The sequence below is a fragment of the Saccostrea echinata genome, unplaced genomic scaffold, assembly GCF_033153115.1.
Source record: "Saccostrea echinata isolate AGI-Se365-2 ecotype Australia unplaced genomic scaffold, CSIRO_AGI_Sech_v1 ptg000008l, whole genome shotgun sequence".
Lineage (NCBI taxonomy): Eukaryota > Metazoa > Mollusca > Bivalvia > Ostreida > Ostreidae > Saccostrea > Saccostrea echinata.
Window position 1 is genome coordinate 8,505,696 of NW_026889757.1, and position 15,175 is coordinate 8,520,870.

General features: G+C 34.6%; 2 protein-coding genes across 2 annotated transcripts; one reads left to right on the top strand and one right to left on the bottom strand.

The window, feature by feature from the left end:
• Window positions 1–3,066: 3,066 nt before the first annotated feature.
• LOC133181269 (uncharacterized) lies at window positions 3,067–8,180 on the bottom strand. Its single transcript, XM_061315800.1, has 7 exons — window positions 8,144–8,180; window positions 7,805–7,932; window positions 7,295–7,457; window positions 6,294–6,467; window positions 5,389–5,532; window positions 3,249–3,422; window positions 3,067–3,086 (listed from the first exon to the last, which is right to left on the bottom strand). The coding sequence occupies exons 1-7, from the start codon at window positions 8,178–8,180 to the stop codon at window positions 3,067–3,069; spliced, it is 840 nt and encodes a 279-aa protein (XP_061171784.1).
• A 1,374-nt stretch (window positions 8,181–9,554) lies between these two features.
• LOC133181274 (uncharacterized) lies at window positions 9,555–10,179 on the top strand. The gene has a single exon (XM_061315804.1). The coding sequence runs from the start codon at window positions 9,559–9,561 to the stop codon at window positions 10,177–10,179; it is 621 nt and encodes a 206-aa protein (XP_061171788.1). The 5' UTR covers window positions 9,555–9,558.
• The last annotated feature ends 4,996 nt before the right edge of the window (window positions 10,180–15,175 follow it).

The following is a 15,175-nucleotide window of genomic DNA, read 5'->3' on the forward strand; positions in this document are numbered from 1 at the left end:
GGAAAAATCATCCTTATGTGCCATTATCATGCACTTAGTTTGTTTAAATAATACCCAGGAGCAGAGAAGATTTTCAAAGAATTAATGCATTTTCACTATATAATCAATAGAGCCCCGCCCTAACACCAGAACCCCTAACCCAGGGGCCATGAATTTCACAATTTTGAAAAAGGTGTCATTGCTTGTCATAACCATGCACTTAGTTTGTATAAATAATACCCAGGAAAAGAGAAGAAGATTTTCAAAGAAATAATGCACTTTTACTATATGATCTATATAGCCCCGCCCTAGCACCAGAACCCTTGATCCTGGGGCCATGAATTTTACAATTTAGGTAGAAGGTCCAATGTTTATTACAATCATGTCAACAGTTTGACTGCTTGATGTCCAGAAGATTTTTCAAGATTGCATCATTTTTTGTTGTTTTAGCCCCACCCCTGGGGTCCCAGGGACCATGAAATTCACAAAATTTTGTTTCCCTTTACCAAAAGATACTATATGCCAAAATTGGTTGAAATTGGTTGAGCGGTTCTAGAGAAGAAGTTGAAAATGTTCAAAAGTTAACGCACGACAATGGACAAAAACGAATAGCAATAGGTCACCTGAGTGACTCAGGTGACCTAAAAAGCTATACATCACTTTATGTATACATTTTATAATCACTAGTTCCTACCAGTACCAAGGACAGCAGAGGACATTAATTTATAAAAAAAACCTTTTAAATACATATCTTAATTCCATATTATTCACTTCATTATATATTGCAACAGTAAGTTAAAGCATAAATATAAATCCCTGTGAAATCTCATAGAATCACAAAATTAAGCCTTCAAATCAAATCGATTGAAAGCATGACTGGGAATTACTGTTTGATATACATATAAACGAATTACAATTTAAATCATAAAAACTATTTGCATTTTGTATTTCTTTTAATGGAACGAACAAAAAATTGAGAATCTTTTTTGGATCATTTACAAAATCCTTTAAGATGTATTATTTATTGTTCCACCAGTTGGTCCGATGTTTCGTAGACTTTGCAGGAAAAAAACCAATGGTCTAAGAAGTTGTCTTCCCCTCAAATGCTACAAACATAAATTTTGTGTGTAAGGCTTAATGTAGACAAAGCTTACAGATGATTTATTTTAGAAAGTCCAAAAATTGAATAAACAATACATTTATTTTCTCTCATATCCCAGCTTCTGTGCATATATGACTTAATTGCAGAGAATTCATAGAAGCTAGCTTTCAAATGAGTCATTTTGTCTTCAATGACCCCAGGTTTTAGCAGAAGATTTTAACTGGTTGTATCTTTTATTTCCATGTTTAATTCCATCCTCTTTGCTTGAGTCATGGCTAATTATTTAGTCCTTGTCACTGAGAGATACAATGTACACATGGACCAAGTTTGGTTTATTGGTAAAGTAAAGATGTGAAGTCCACAGATGAACGACAGACTATCCAAGAGACAAATAAGCCATAATGTTCGTCTGAGTCACCTTAGCCCTGCTGTTATTCCGAAAAAGATTTTAAAAGATTTTTTCCCTCTTCATTCCCATGAAATATTGACCCCATATTGTATCCCACCCTCGCCCTTAAGGACATACGCAACGTACCTTACCAACTGATAATTTTTCAAGATATTCTTAATTTAAGATTATAGTGCCATCAGATGTTCGTAGACAAAAAATCAACAAGCATTACCAGGGGTTTTGAAAAGATATCAATTGATGAAAATTCTTGTGTAATTCAAAGAAAAATATACAAAAATTACTAAACATATATTCAAGACGTTTTGTTTATCCAAACTTGTTTTAGAAGAAGTGTACAATGGCATACATAGACATTAAAATGTAGCACACAGTTCCTTTATGTATTGGAACTCTTCAACTCCAAGGAAAAAGACAATAAAGTTCAAACTACGTTGCGTATGTCCTTAAGGTTTATAATTTAAATAAACTTGAATCCACACATGAGGATTGAGGAGTCAATATGACTTACATAACCTTTTGCTCTGGAGAGGATTTTTATGTTTTTTTCCTCTGATTTAATGCATGATTTTAAAATTTTATGCCCGATTTAGACCCGCCCTTATCATACGTTTCACAAAAAAAAAAATTAAATTCACACAATTTGGAAATGTTTGCACATCAATACGATTTAATGTGTCCTTGCTACTCTTAAAAAGATTTTTTCTTTTCAAATACCCTATATACATTTATTCCCAAATAAAACTCTGACCCCTATGTGGTCCCAACCGACCCAGGTACCAAGAAGAAGAAGATTTTAGACACCAATCCTTTTTGCCTTTTCTTTATTATTTCTTATCTTTTTAAGACGACGTTGTCCTTCATTTAAATCTTGAATACCCTTTATCCGAGGGTACTTTTTGGCAAGTTTATTTGAAATTGGTCCAGTGGCTCTAGAGAAGATGTCAAAAATGTCAAAACTTAACAGACCGACGGGTATTAAGCGGCGGACAACAGGTGATCAGAAAAGTTTACTTGAACCATTGGTTCAGGTGAGTTAAAAATGGATGCTGCGCACATTTATAATCAGAAAAAATCATAAACTTTTGGTTCAAATATAAGTATTTAATTTGCTTGAACAAAAATGCAGCTTGATAAAACAAGGTTTGCATCGGAAAAAATTCAAACATATTAAGCTATTTTACTCACCATTTTCCAACGACTTCAGGATTCCTTTTTTAAAGCTCTTCTGAAGAAAAATTGTTAAAGATATATTAATTTGGACAGGGAAAATGATTCTTTAAAAAATACGCATTGATTAAGTTTTCTTTGTATAAAAAGTTATAGATTAAAAAAGCTCTGATCTGTTTTGTTATTGTTAATAATTGATACAAAAAGCTAAAGATAGGAGAAACATACTGCAAAGTATATGCAGTAAAAACATTCTTCCAATATTCCTTGCCAGTAGTTTTTTTTTTAAATAAATGAGAAAAAATATTGGTCCATAGAGTGTTTCTTGTGAAAGTTTTTTTGATTCTGATACTGTAAACATAGTTTTTCCCCAATTTCTTACATATTAACAGGAAATCCGTGGTCATTATGCCTTGTGAAATGAACCTGGTCAAAAAGGAAATGAACTTGGTCAAAAAGCCTTTACCTGCACGAAAAACTGCCGATTTCAACAAACTAGAGGCCTTTTATCTTTTTTGTTCCAGTGAAATTTAGACAGAAAGTAGAGTTTGTGTTTGGAATAATACGAGTCTCTGAAGTGTCACTTACCTCTCACACTTGTTGGTTCAAGACAAGGTCGTTCTATAAGGTCCTCTCCCTCGCAGTCTTTTCCACCATGCCGTGGAGAAGGATTGGTACATGTACGAGTTTTAGATTTTTTATCCATACCATTTACAAAATAGCACTGGCTCCAATCAGACCACTCCGACCAACCACCGTCACCTAAACATGAACTATTCAATGACTTATTCATAAATGGGGATTTATTTATTTAAGATCAGATGTGACACATTGTCACAAAAATAAGAACTAATTCTTATTATTATACTTTCATGTTAAATACTAAAATCTGATTGGTTTAGAGGCATTTAACAATCCGTAATGTTACCCTCAGCATTAGCAACACACTTGACAACGGGTAACATTACGAAAATATCACATGCGTTCAAATGATGCGCGTACGGTTCACCGTAGAATTCTCAAAACGTCGGTTGTGCGTTTGAAAGAAGTCGAATAAACGAGGTCAATAAAAGCTTGCGTCCGATGTAGCTTACTTGAAAACAACAAACGACAGACGAAACATCCTTGCGAGTGCAAACTTTAGATGATAAAGGACTTTTTGAGTAGCAAACAAACAAAAAAGAGGTTGGTAAATCTTTTCCGAAGCTTTCTTATTGAAAAAATAGAAGTGGGGAGTGTGAAAGCTTTCTAAGCGTGAACTTAACGACGATCTCCGAATTTTTTGTATGATATCCGAAATCAATAAGACATTCAGTATAATAAAATAAATAGTGCACGTTTTTGAGGGTAACAGTTGAAATTGACACCCCTCGGAAAACCATTGTCAACCTCCGCTGACGCGTCGGTTGACAATGGTTTTCCTTGGGGTGTCAATTTCAACTGTTACCCTCAAAAACGTGCACTATTTATATAATAATCACTAAGATTAGTAATTAGACATTTATTGACTAAGTTCGATGGAAACATGCGTTTTGTCGAACCCAAGAACAAAATAGCTTTGTTCGAGGTGGTCTACAAAATGCATTTAACCCGAGAACTCGGTCAATAAATGTTTTGTTAACCTTTTACTTTTTATTTGACATATCTTGCACTGGCTTCAATGCTATAGCTGATCCCGCCTACAGTGTGACGTAAAAAAGTCACAATGATTGCGGTCTAATATCTCATTGACAGACCCAGTATCTCACTCAGCGGTCCAACATCGATTTTTTTCGGGGGGGGGGGGGGGTCGCTCAGTAAAATATTGGAAATATTCGACTTTTTAAGGATAGACTTATAAAGGAAACAAGTTTTAAAGGTATAACAATATAATTTTATAGGTAGCTGCAAAGAGAATAATTAACGGGTTAAGATAACATTAAAATCTGATCGCAGATAATTTAATTCAAGTATCATACAAGAATTAAATACAAGACAGTGTTTAAACAGTGAATAACACTTCACGAATGACCATTTACATAATTAAATTTTTTCCGACTGATTACAGATTTTCCAACCAATTATCGTCGTTTTGACCGAATAACTGGTTAGGCGAATACAGATTGCCATCCCTATATTTTATCATATATGTGAATGTTATTTAAGGAATCACTGTCTAGTTAGTAGAGTATGCCAGGGCATCAACGATAGTTGGAAACGTGGGATAATTTGCATAACTATCGTTGATGTCCCTGGCATACTCTACTAACTAGATAGTGATTCCTTATATTTCCATTTCATTGTGAAATAAAATTGTAAATTTAGATTTTTAAAATGTAGACTAATTGATTTAAATTACACGAGGCCTCACATGTCAATTTCAATAGTCCCCGCCCACTGACGTCAAACATAAAGACAGCCGCACGAGAATTACATGCATATTACGCCTTCTTAGCTCCTGACCTTTCGCTTGGCGAAATTTGCATTCCGTTAGAATGATCAAGAAATCAACTCTCCTAACTTTCAAAGAGTTATCACAGAGAAAACAAATAGAAATGGAATTAATATATCATTATTGATAACTAAACCCTAGCCACGATACATGGATTGAATGCTTTTTATCCATTAATATCAATCCAAAATAATATTTCTAAACGCAAAAACATCTTTTATAACTAAGCTATGGTATTTAATAGTGTGAAATATGGTTTAACCCTTAAATTTTCGAAGTCATAAATGTGTAACACACGTTTTGTTGACTTTTCACAAATGGAAGGCAATGATTCTGAGCAATCTTGTGGATAAGTGTTGGGGTAGATTGTTCCATCTTCATTCACCTTAACTGCTAAGCAGTGATGGAGGTTTTTGTCTTTTCCTCCGTTCTCCAAGTCACCTAATAAAAAAAGTCGGAGAAAAAAAAACATGATACATAAAAGTTGTCATATATTCAAAATATAGTGGATATTGATAATACTTTTATGGTCCTTTGAGCTCTGAAAAGACCGAATAAATCTCAGAATGCCCAAGCAAACAAATTTTGTTCCTTTTGTCTAGGTCTTAAACATTATATGAGGCCCATGGTCCTTGAAGATTAACTAAGAATTTGTTTTTCCTTTCATATGACCATATCACCCCAACCTGAAATTGTAACTCTGAACTCGATTTGGCAGGAATTTTACTATTTGGTGAAAAATCTATTTGGTGAAAACTTTATCGTATTCCTGAAGCATGTTTCTATATGATTATGAGTAGAAAAGATTTTTTAAGATTATGTGCATTTTAAATGAATGATCAAGCTTAGCCACGCCACTCGCCTGTGCTCTGGGCACACACATTTAACATATTTGGAAAAGGGCAGCTAGCTCACCCCAATTATGCATTAAATTGTTTGCTAAGAATCCTGGAATGAATAAGAATCCAATGGCATTAACGGTCACCTCATGCAAAAAGTCTGCCTGTTAGATATCCATGAGTAAAGAAGATGATTTAAAATATAATACATTTTTAATATATGATCACCCATGTCCCACCTTGGGGTCTGAACCCTGGGCCCGAATTCTGGACCAATGGGACTTCCCTACTAGCTACTCATTATAATAACGCAAACAGTTTGCCTGCTATATGGACGGCCATTAGTAATGAATGCGCATTTACCAGGAGGGCTCCAATATTCGTAGCTTTGTCTGTAAAATCCTGTCCAAAACTCATGATTCTTGTGAGAATTCGTCAAGCCTGTATAATGGCCAATGATGTCTGTCTTTAAAGAAGATGTACCGCACTGTTTTACAGCTTCAGCCCAAGGTACTTCTACGAGAGATACTCGCCCATCTGAAATAAAATCAAGGTCAATTTTAACAGCCAAAATAAATTTCCAAATAAAGGCCTTGTGGGCTGTTGAGTTTATTATTAAATTAAACCCCATTTCATGTACAATAAACAATCATTTCTTTTTACTTTTACTGTTAACAAAACAATCCTGTAGATGGTTGTTTAACTTACTTGAACACATGAACCCAATTCTGTTCAGACAGGAAGAAAATTGATGACCAACCGGAATTGTTCCTAGATATCTCACAGCAGCGCAATTACCGTATTCATGTGCTGTAAATGGAAGCAAATTATAGTCGTTTTACCTGTATTTATTGTACTACACCATTCATTCTACTATGATCCAATTCACTCTCTTCCTCCTTATTGTTACATTTCATATCGTATTTTCTTGTATCAAAAAAGTAAAAAAAAAATTGAAAAACGCAATCCCTGATTTGAGTTGTATATACAAATGTATTTGAATTTTACATCTCGTGGAATACATGAATTCCTTTGTCTCTCACGAAAACAATGAGAATTAAATCCAGCGGATATTAGTCATATCAAAGTGTGAGAAAAGAAGGTCAATTCAATGACGCGATAGATACTGATTTTATTCATCGTCAATGTAAGATGGTGTTGTCAATAAATAAATTGAATAACCAGAGAGTTCTTTTAAACAAAAAGAGGAATATAACATTTGAAAAACATAAATTGTCTTCTGCGTTCCTGCTTTTATGGGCATATACATGTACACCAGAAGCAGTAGGGTTTATTAAATGTTATGTTTATTGAATGATACATCAAATATTATCAATTGGAGATTTTTCAAATTAACGCCTTACAGTTTGATGATGGCTCCTGTGCGTTATATTGGTATACCACCACACTTCCGTCGTTTGGTCCTCCGAAGAGTTCACCGGGGTACTCTGGAAAAGTCTTATAAACGCACTCTTCGTCTGCCTTGCGGTATTTCTCTACATCGGTATAACAGTAGCATGTCGTTTTCTATTAAAATCATAAAACAGTCTCTATATATATTATGGTTAAAGTATATCATTGAGAAAGATGTAAACTCACTTTATCTGACACAATGTTTCGGGCAAACCAATAACCTTAAATATGGTGTCGTGGTGCACTCTAAGCAATCATTTATAACTATTTACTGCTCTGTCTTTGCTACGAAAAGTGTAGCTACACAAATCATTCCGAGAATTTTCCAAGTTATCAACTACAACCTTTTTAAAGTACAACCGTTACTATTCTCACTTCTATGGAACAGTGCAGAGATTTCAGATATGCAGGTATAGAAACAGTTGAGTGTTAGACAGAATTAAGCATTTTGATGATCTTACCGATATGCCTATAGCCGTAATACCGTCGTTGTTACTACAAAAAGCAGAGCATTTATAGGTGGGATTTCCATGACCAGTAATGGTCTTTAGAGAAATAACCTTGGTGGCTTCTTCGGTCTCAAAGCATCCTTCAATAAAGAAATTAAACACTCTCTTTAAGTCTTTATATCACAAAGCTTAATTGATTTGAGGCGGAAAGGGGGGGGGGGGAGGTATTCACGTGTATATATGTGTATACGGGGTGTGTTCCCCGAACGGCTACTCGCCAAAAACAACAAGTAATTATCACACTCAATTAAGGGGCCCTCTTAGGGGTACAGTAGACTTACCTGTGTTTACCTGGATTAGCAATATTTGATAAATCAGATAAATCCATCCAATTCAAAGATTTTTTTTTAATTTTCAGAATTCTACTATATAAAAGAAAAAAAAATAAATAGAAAAAATTAAGATAAATCAGATAAATTCATTGAATTTCATTTTAATTTAGAGATTATTTTTTTTAATTTTCAAAACTCTAATGTGTAAAAGAAAAAAATAAATACATAACTAAGATCCTTTGTATGATTGTACTTAAAATAAAATTTTTTATTGTACCTTTGATATTATTTTTTCCAAATTATTCAATAGTATTGATGGATTATTTTCATATAATTATTTTTAAAAAAAACTCATAAATTACTCTTTCATAAAATTAACACACACATACACACACACAAATTATCTATAAATTTCTGACTTATTTAACTCATTTATTTATCATTTTGAATGAAACCTTTTTAAAAACTCACCATAAAAAAACAGAAGTTTATGCAATACTTTTTGATAATCAATAGATTTGATGTGATAAAAACAGATCACTTTGATTTTTAATGAAGACCCAAGTTAATAAGCTAATTGATGAAGCAATGATAATTGAGATTAGTTCACTTTGAAATTTTAAATAAGCTAAGCTATAATAATTAGTGTCAAATAAAATGATGTACTGAACTTGTCCAATGATGCAGTCCAAGCTGTAACTACAAGAACAACACAAGCTTCAAAACAGTATATATATAAGGATGAAAATGAAGAAGCATCATACTTCACCCATCAACAATGGCAAATGCACAGCTCAACGTGAAATTCATCACAAACAGGAGAGGCGGCCAAAATTTATCCTTTCAAGGCTTTATCTACAGAATTCATCGCAGAACAGACACCAAACTCTTTTGGAGATGTGTTGTTGCAGGATGCTCAGCTGGCCTCTCTACAGAAAACAACGTTCCCATAGGATTTGGAAGACAGCTCCACACCCATCCTGAAGATCACACCGAAGTTGCTGCCAAACAGATCATGAACCAGATTTCAAGGCGATGCACAGAAGAAGTAAAACCTATACCTTCCATCTTCACAGAAGAACTCAACAGACTGCGAGACGATGAATGGGACGACACCAGCAGAGAAGTGATAGAGAGATTGCCAACGTTCAACACGGCCAAGTCATCGCTTTACAGAGCTCGCCGGAAACAGACTCCACCACTTCCAAAGACACCTGCTGACATTCGACTAGAAGGGAAATGGACAGAAACACAGACAGGTGAACGTTTCCTCCTTCTAGACGACACCGTTCAGAACAATAGGATCCTGGCATTCGCAACAACGGACAACGAGACCTGGCAGCTTCAGAGACCTTTTTCTGTGACGGGACATTCTACACCTGCCCCAACCTATTCCACCAGATATACACCGTTCATATTCTGAGTGATGATGTGATGACACCTGTTGTGTATGCCCTATTACCAGGAAAGAGTCAAGCCATCTATACAAGGTTCTTCACCCTTCTTCTGGACAAAATCAACGACCTTGACCTCCAGTTTTTACCAACCTGTGCCCTAGCTGACTTCGAGACAGCAGTCCACAACTCCATCCGAGAAGTGTTTCCGGACATCACAACGAAGGGATGTTTTTTTCACTTCACCCAGGCTATTTGGCGAAAAGCTCAACAGACAGGACTACAGATCCCCTACAAAGATGACGACAACGTAAAGACTTTGGTTAGAAGAGCAACAGTTCTTCCCCTTGTTCCCCTAGACTGTATTGAAGACGTTTGGTTCAGAGCCCTAGAAGACAGAGATGAAGCTGACCTCACACAAGCTACAGAATCCTTCACAGACTATGTGACAGAACAGTGGGTTAACGGTGACAGACTTTTATGGAATCATTTTGGAACAGAGGGACCACGGACCAACAACAGCCTTGAAGGATGGCATGGAAAACTCAAAAGAATGGCACAGCACGCACATCCCAACATCTTCATCGTCGTAAAGATGTTTAAAGATATACAGAAGCCGGCGGGACCATTAGACCTCCAGCAAAAAAGTACGCAAATATAAAGAGAAGATTGCAGTTACTGAAAGAAAGGTACCAGGATGGCATCATTGACCTTATGGCGTACACAGACTCTGCATCTGAACTACTTCATCTAGGATAGTGACCCCTTAGTTATGACTAAATCAATTGTAAATATGTGTGGTTTGAAAGTGAAACAGTGCTTTTTTACTTATAATGAAATATGAAGTGTGCTAAACAGTGCTGTTAAACAATAGAACTTTAAGACAATTTAAAGTAAAAATTTCTGTGTAATTCTTAATTTTACTATGTTTTGTGCTTGTAAAATTATTTATTTAAAAATTTGTACACAATACATTTAATTTTCTGCTAAAATAAAAAAAAAATACCAAATCTATTTTATTTTATTTTGTTTAAAGTAACTTAAATTCTGGCAGATTATTCATACAGGTAAGTCTACCTGTACCCCTAAGAGGGCCCCTTAATTGAGTGTGATAATTACTTGTTGTTTTTGGCGAGTAGCCGTTCGGGGAATAAGCCTTACTCGCATAGCTTGCTTCCTTTGATCTAATTATTTATCTGCTTGTCTGTATTTTGGGGGGAGGGTGTCTCCTTTATCTTTTTCAGGGGGGGGGGGGGGGTATCGTGTTTGTTTTGTTTATTTCATCGTTTGCTCTCTCTCTCTCTCTCTCTCTCTCTCTCTCTCTCTCAAGCGCGCACGCAAGTTTCATTGCTTTGTTTTGATAATTTGTTTTTTTATTCACATCTTTTTACAACATTAAAAAATTTGATTTTAAAAATCGATTTCTTTATGTAAGAACTCCAACAAATACTATAAATGTGTCGTCAAGAATTTTCCTCCTATACTATAGGGAAACATTTTCCATTAGAAAAAATCTGAAATTACAGTAATTTGTACCATTTTCACGCTGGAACTGTGTTTCAAAAACATAAAATCTTTAAATTTGTATTTTTTTAATCTGATATAGGAAGATGACCAGACATTAAGCACAGTTATCTATCTTTTGTGCATATATGTACCTTCACCAGATGTCTTTATGCAAAATATTACCTAGGAGTGTGAACCATGGAGTTTGATGCATGTCTGCTCCAATCCAGAAAACCTGATCCTGAGGGAAGCCCGATGGTCGGGCTGGTACCTTGAATCCTGCAGTGCTAAAATCGGTATCTTCCCAAGCTCCTAATTGCTGACAATTTGTAGAAGACTCATGCCAGCTTCTGGGTGTTGTATCATAGTAGGCACCTAATAACCAAATACAATTCATAAAAGATCTGCTACAACACTAATCCTCTTAGAAATAATTCAAGTTTTTTATTGTACAACAAATTAGTGCTATTTAGAGTATTTTGTATCGTGTTATTTTCATCTAAAGACATTTACTTCGTATTACCTATCAAAACCTATCAAAAATATTTTTGAATTTGATATAACGAATTATCGAATTTGTTACAACGAATTTAATTTGTTACAACGAATTTTAGAATTCGTTTAAACAAATTCATTTCCTTTTATGTCTTTTTTTTTTTTTTTTTTTTTTTTTTTTTGAATTCGTTATAACGAATTTAGTCTGTTAAAACAAATTCATTGAATCCATTTTTACAGATTCTAAAATTTCTTAAATTGAATTAAATCAGTTTCCAGAATTCATCATTTCAATTTGTTCAATTCCTTTTTTACGGATTTATAAAATCTGGTTAAACATATTTCTTTCAAAACTGTGATAACAAATGAACGATTGTAGAACTCGTTAAATCAAATTTAAATCAATATATCGAATTGATGAACTCGTTATAATTAATTTAATTAAACAATAAAATGCTTTGTTTGGTTCATATAGTATGGGAATTAATGTTACCGCTGTTACAGAAAAAAAAATACATAACCCGCATCAGGTGGTTATGTATTTTTTCTGCAATAGCTGCAACGTTAATTACCATACTAACAAAGAAAGCCATCTATTGTTTATATTTATGTCTGTATAAATAATCATAGAAAGTATAGATTTGATTGCATCAAAAATTTTATTATTGATATGTATAGCATAGTATGTTTCATTGATGGAAGAGCCACTGCTCAAGAATTCTATACAGGTGGCTTGCTACGCAGCGTTAAAGTATTGAAAAACGACCGTGGTTTTTATAAGAAATAATATAAGGGAGATAATATCAGTGGAAGTAATTATTCTGCTATAACGCATTACATTGTGTTAATTTGTTAGAGCATAACTAGAGAATTCGTTATCACAAGTTACATTCTGTTATATAAATAAACGAATTCATTAAATTGACATCAAATTGTTCAATTTGTTCCCACAAAATCTAAAATGAAAATATATGGAGATAACGAACAGTATTCAAGCTCTAAAGTCCATTTAAACAATACAAATCAGGAGCAGAGTAAACACGGACCTCTAAAACATCAGAGGGGGGATCAGGTGCCATGGAGGAGTGAGCATCCCCCACCGACCGATCACACCCGCCGTGTGCTCATTGTCATGATCAGGAAATACCGGAAAAATCCGTAGACAATATTCAGTGTGTAAAAAATTCTGTATAACGAATTCAAAAAAAAATGTTATGACGAATTAAATTCGTTATATATATATATATATATATATATATATATATATATATATATATATATATATATATATATATATATATATATATATATATATATATATATATATAACAATTCGCTAAATCGAATTCAAGACTATTTTTGATGGCTTTTAGTTTAATTAAGAGACAAGCTAAGTCTTCTTCATTTTAGATTCGATCAGTTCCACTGGACAGAATTGCGTGACATTTTCAAATGAGAAGAAACGCAATTTTTTACAGTATTCTAAGTGTGGTTTCCCCAAACAGAAGCTTCTCTGTGTCTGTGACACTTACCTCTATCATCAGATACAACAACTGAGGGACAAAATACCAGGAGCAGAATACCAAGCGGATGGGGCATCATAGAAATTTTCAAAGTCCCGCAAAGTAGACAAAAACTGTAAATCTGAGGAGCTCAAGACAGACTAGTGTTATAGATCCGGCAATAGTTGCTATATAATTGTATACAAACTTAAAAACAGGAAGCAGATTATTATATAGTAGAATGTTGAATTCAGATTTATTACTGTGTAAATTGTCGCATAACTTACGATCCGGGTGTTTCGCATTTTAATATACATGTACTATATATGCTGTTAGTGACGGTTTGTCTTGAAGTTCTTTTTTATATTTTTTTCTTTTCCACATCTTTGTACCTTTAAATATACCTAAACGCTTATTTCTTTGTTTCGGATGCATGTACATCCTAGATTTCTGTTCATCTTTTAACAGATCCAGTTTACATGTATCTCAATTAAACCAAGAAAAAAAGGAAGAGGGTTGGGGGTCTTTCTAATCGTACAAAATGTTTTTATTTTCGTTTCTGAAAACGATGCATTCAGATTTGAAATTAATCTGGAATTTCTTGATACCTCCCATGAATATAAATGTAGTGTTGTGGTTTATAACAAATTAATGAAGAATTAACTAAAAATTATGGAAAAGGAAACAAATGAATAAGTATTGAGAATTTATCTACTTATACATGTATGTTGAAAAGCAAGTGATTTTTTCATCAGTTAATTTGAAATTGAGGGAAAATGAAATGCATGCAGCAATGACGGTACATCTGATGATTAGGAAGAAGTTGAGCGCTTTGATTATTTTATTACAGTCTCCTCCATGAAGAAGGCAAAACCAACAAATGGGTCATGAACATTTTATATTACTAAAATTTATAGGGATATACACATGTAGATCTCCGAACCAATTTTTTATGACCAAAAACAAATTATGATCGAACATGAATTATAGGTATTCAGCGTAGCTAGTCTATTTATTCCGGAAATAAAATCTTTATCTTAAAATATCTCAGTACCAGAGCAAAATTCTTAATTTTGGATGTCGTCGGTCCTATAACCACACCTGGCCGTGCCGACAAATTAACATACCGCGCTTAATTTTGGATGTCGTCGGTCCTATAACACACCTGGCCGTGCCGACAAATTAACATACCGCGCTTAATTTTGGATGTCGTCGGTCCTATAACACACCTGGCCGTGCTGACAAATTAACATACCGCGCTTAATTTTGGATGTCGTCGGTCCTATAACACACCTGGCCGTGCCGACAAATTATCATACCGCGCTTAATTTTGGATGTCGTCGGTCCTAGAACACACCTGGCCGTGCCGACAAATTATCATACCGCGCTTAATTTTGGATGTCGTCGGTCCTAGAACACACCTGGCCGTGCCGACAAATTAACATACCGCGCTTAATTTTGGATGTCGTCGGTCCTATAACACACCTGGCCGTGCCGACAAATTATCATACCGCGCTTAATTTTGGATGTCGTCCGTCCTATAACACACCTGGCCGTGCCGACAAATTAACATACCGCGCTTAATTTTGGATGTCGTCGGTCCTATAACACACCTGGCCGCGCCGACAAATTAACATACCGCGCTTAATTTTGGATGTCGTCCGTCCTATAACACACCTGACCGTGCCGACAAATTATCATACCGCGCTAACGCGATATTAGGTGTGTTATAGGACAGACGACATCCAAAAATAAGAATTCAATGCTTAAATATGCAATACTTTGAAAAATATTAAAATGAATATAACGTTGGGTCACGTCTATCGCCGCACGGGAAGAATGTGCCGACGTCGTTATGACGTTTCACTTCGACAGTCATTTTGAATCAAATAATACATAAGAATTTAGAAATAACATCCAGGCAAAGTTCAAATAATTTTAATACTACAACTCAAAACAAGACTGTTTAATAGCAAAACGGCAGTAAAGATTATTAGATAGAAGCACGTTAGAGGTTAAATAGATATGCGAATGAACTGAAAATAAGTGCCGAAAAGTAACGTCATAACGACGTCGGTAAAATTCTTGCCATGCACAGCGATAGACAAAACCTAACGTTGTGTTTACTAGTATCTTAATATTCTAAGTAGTATT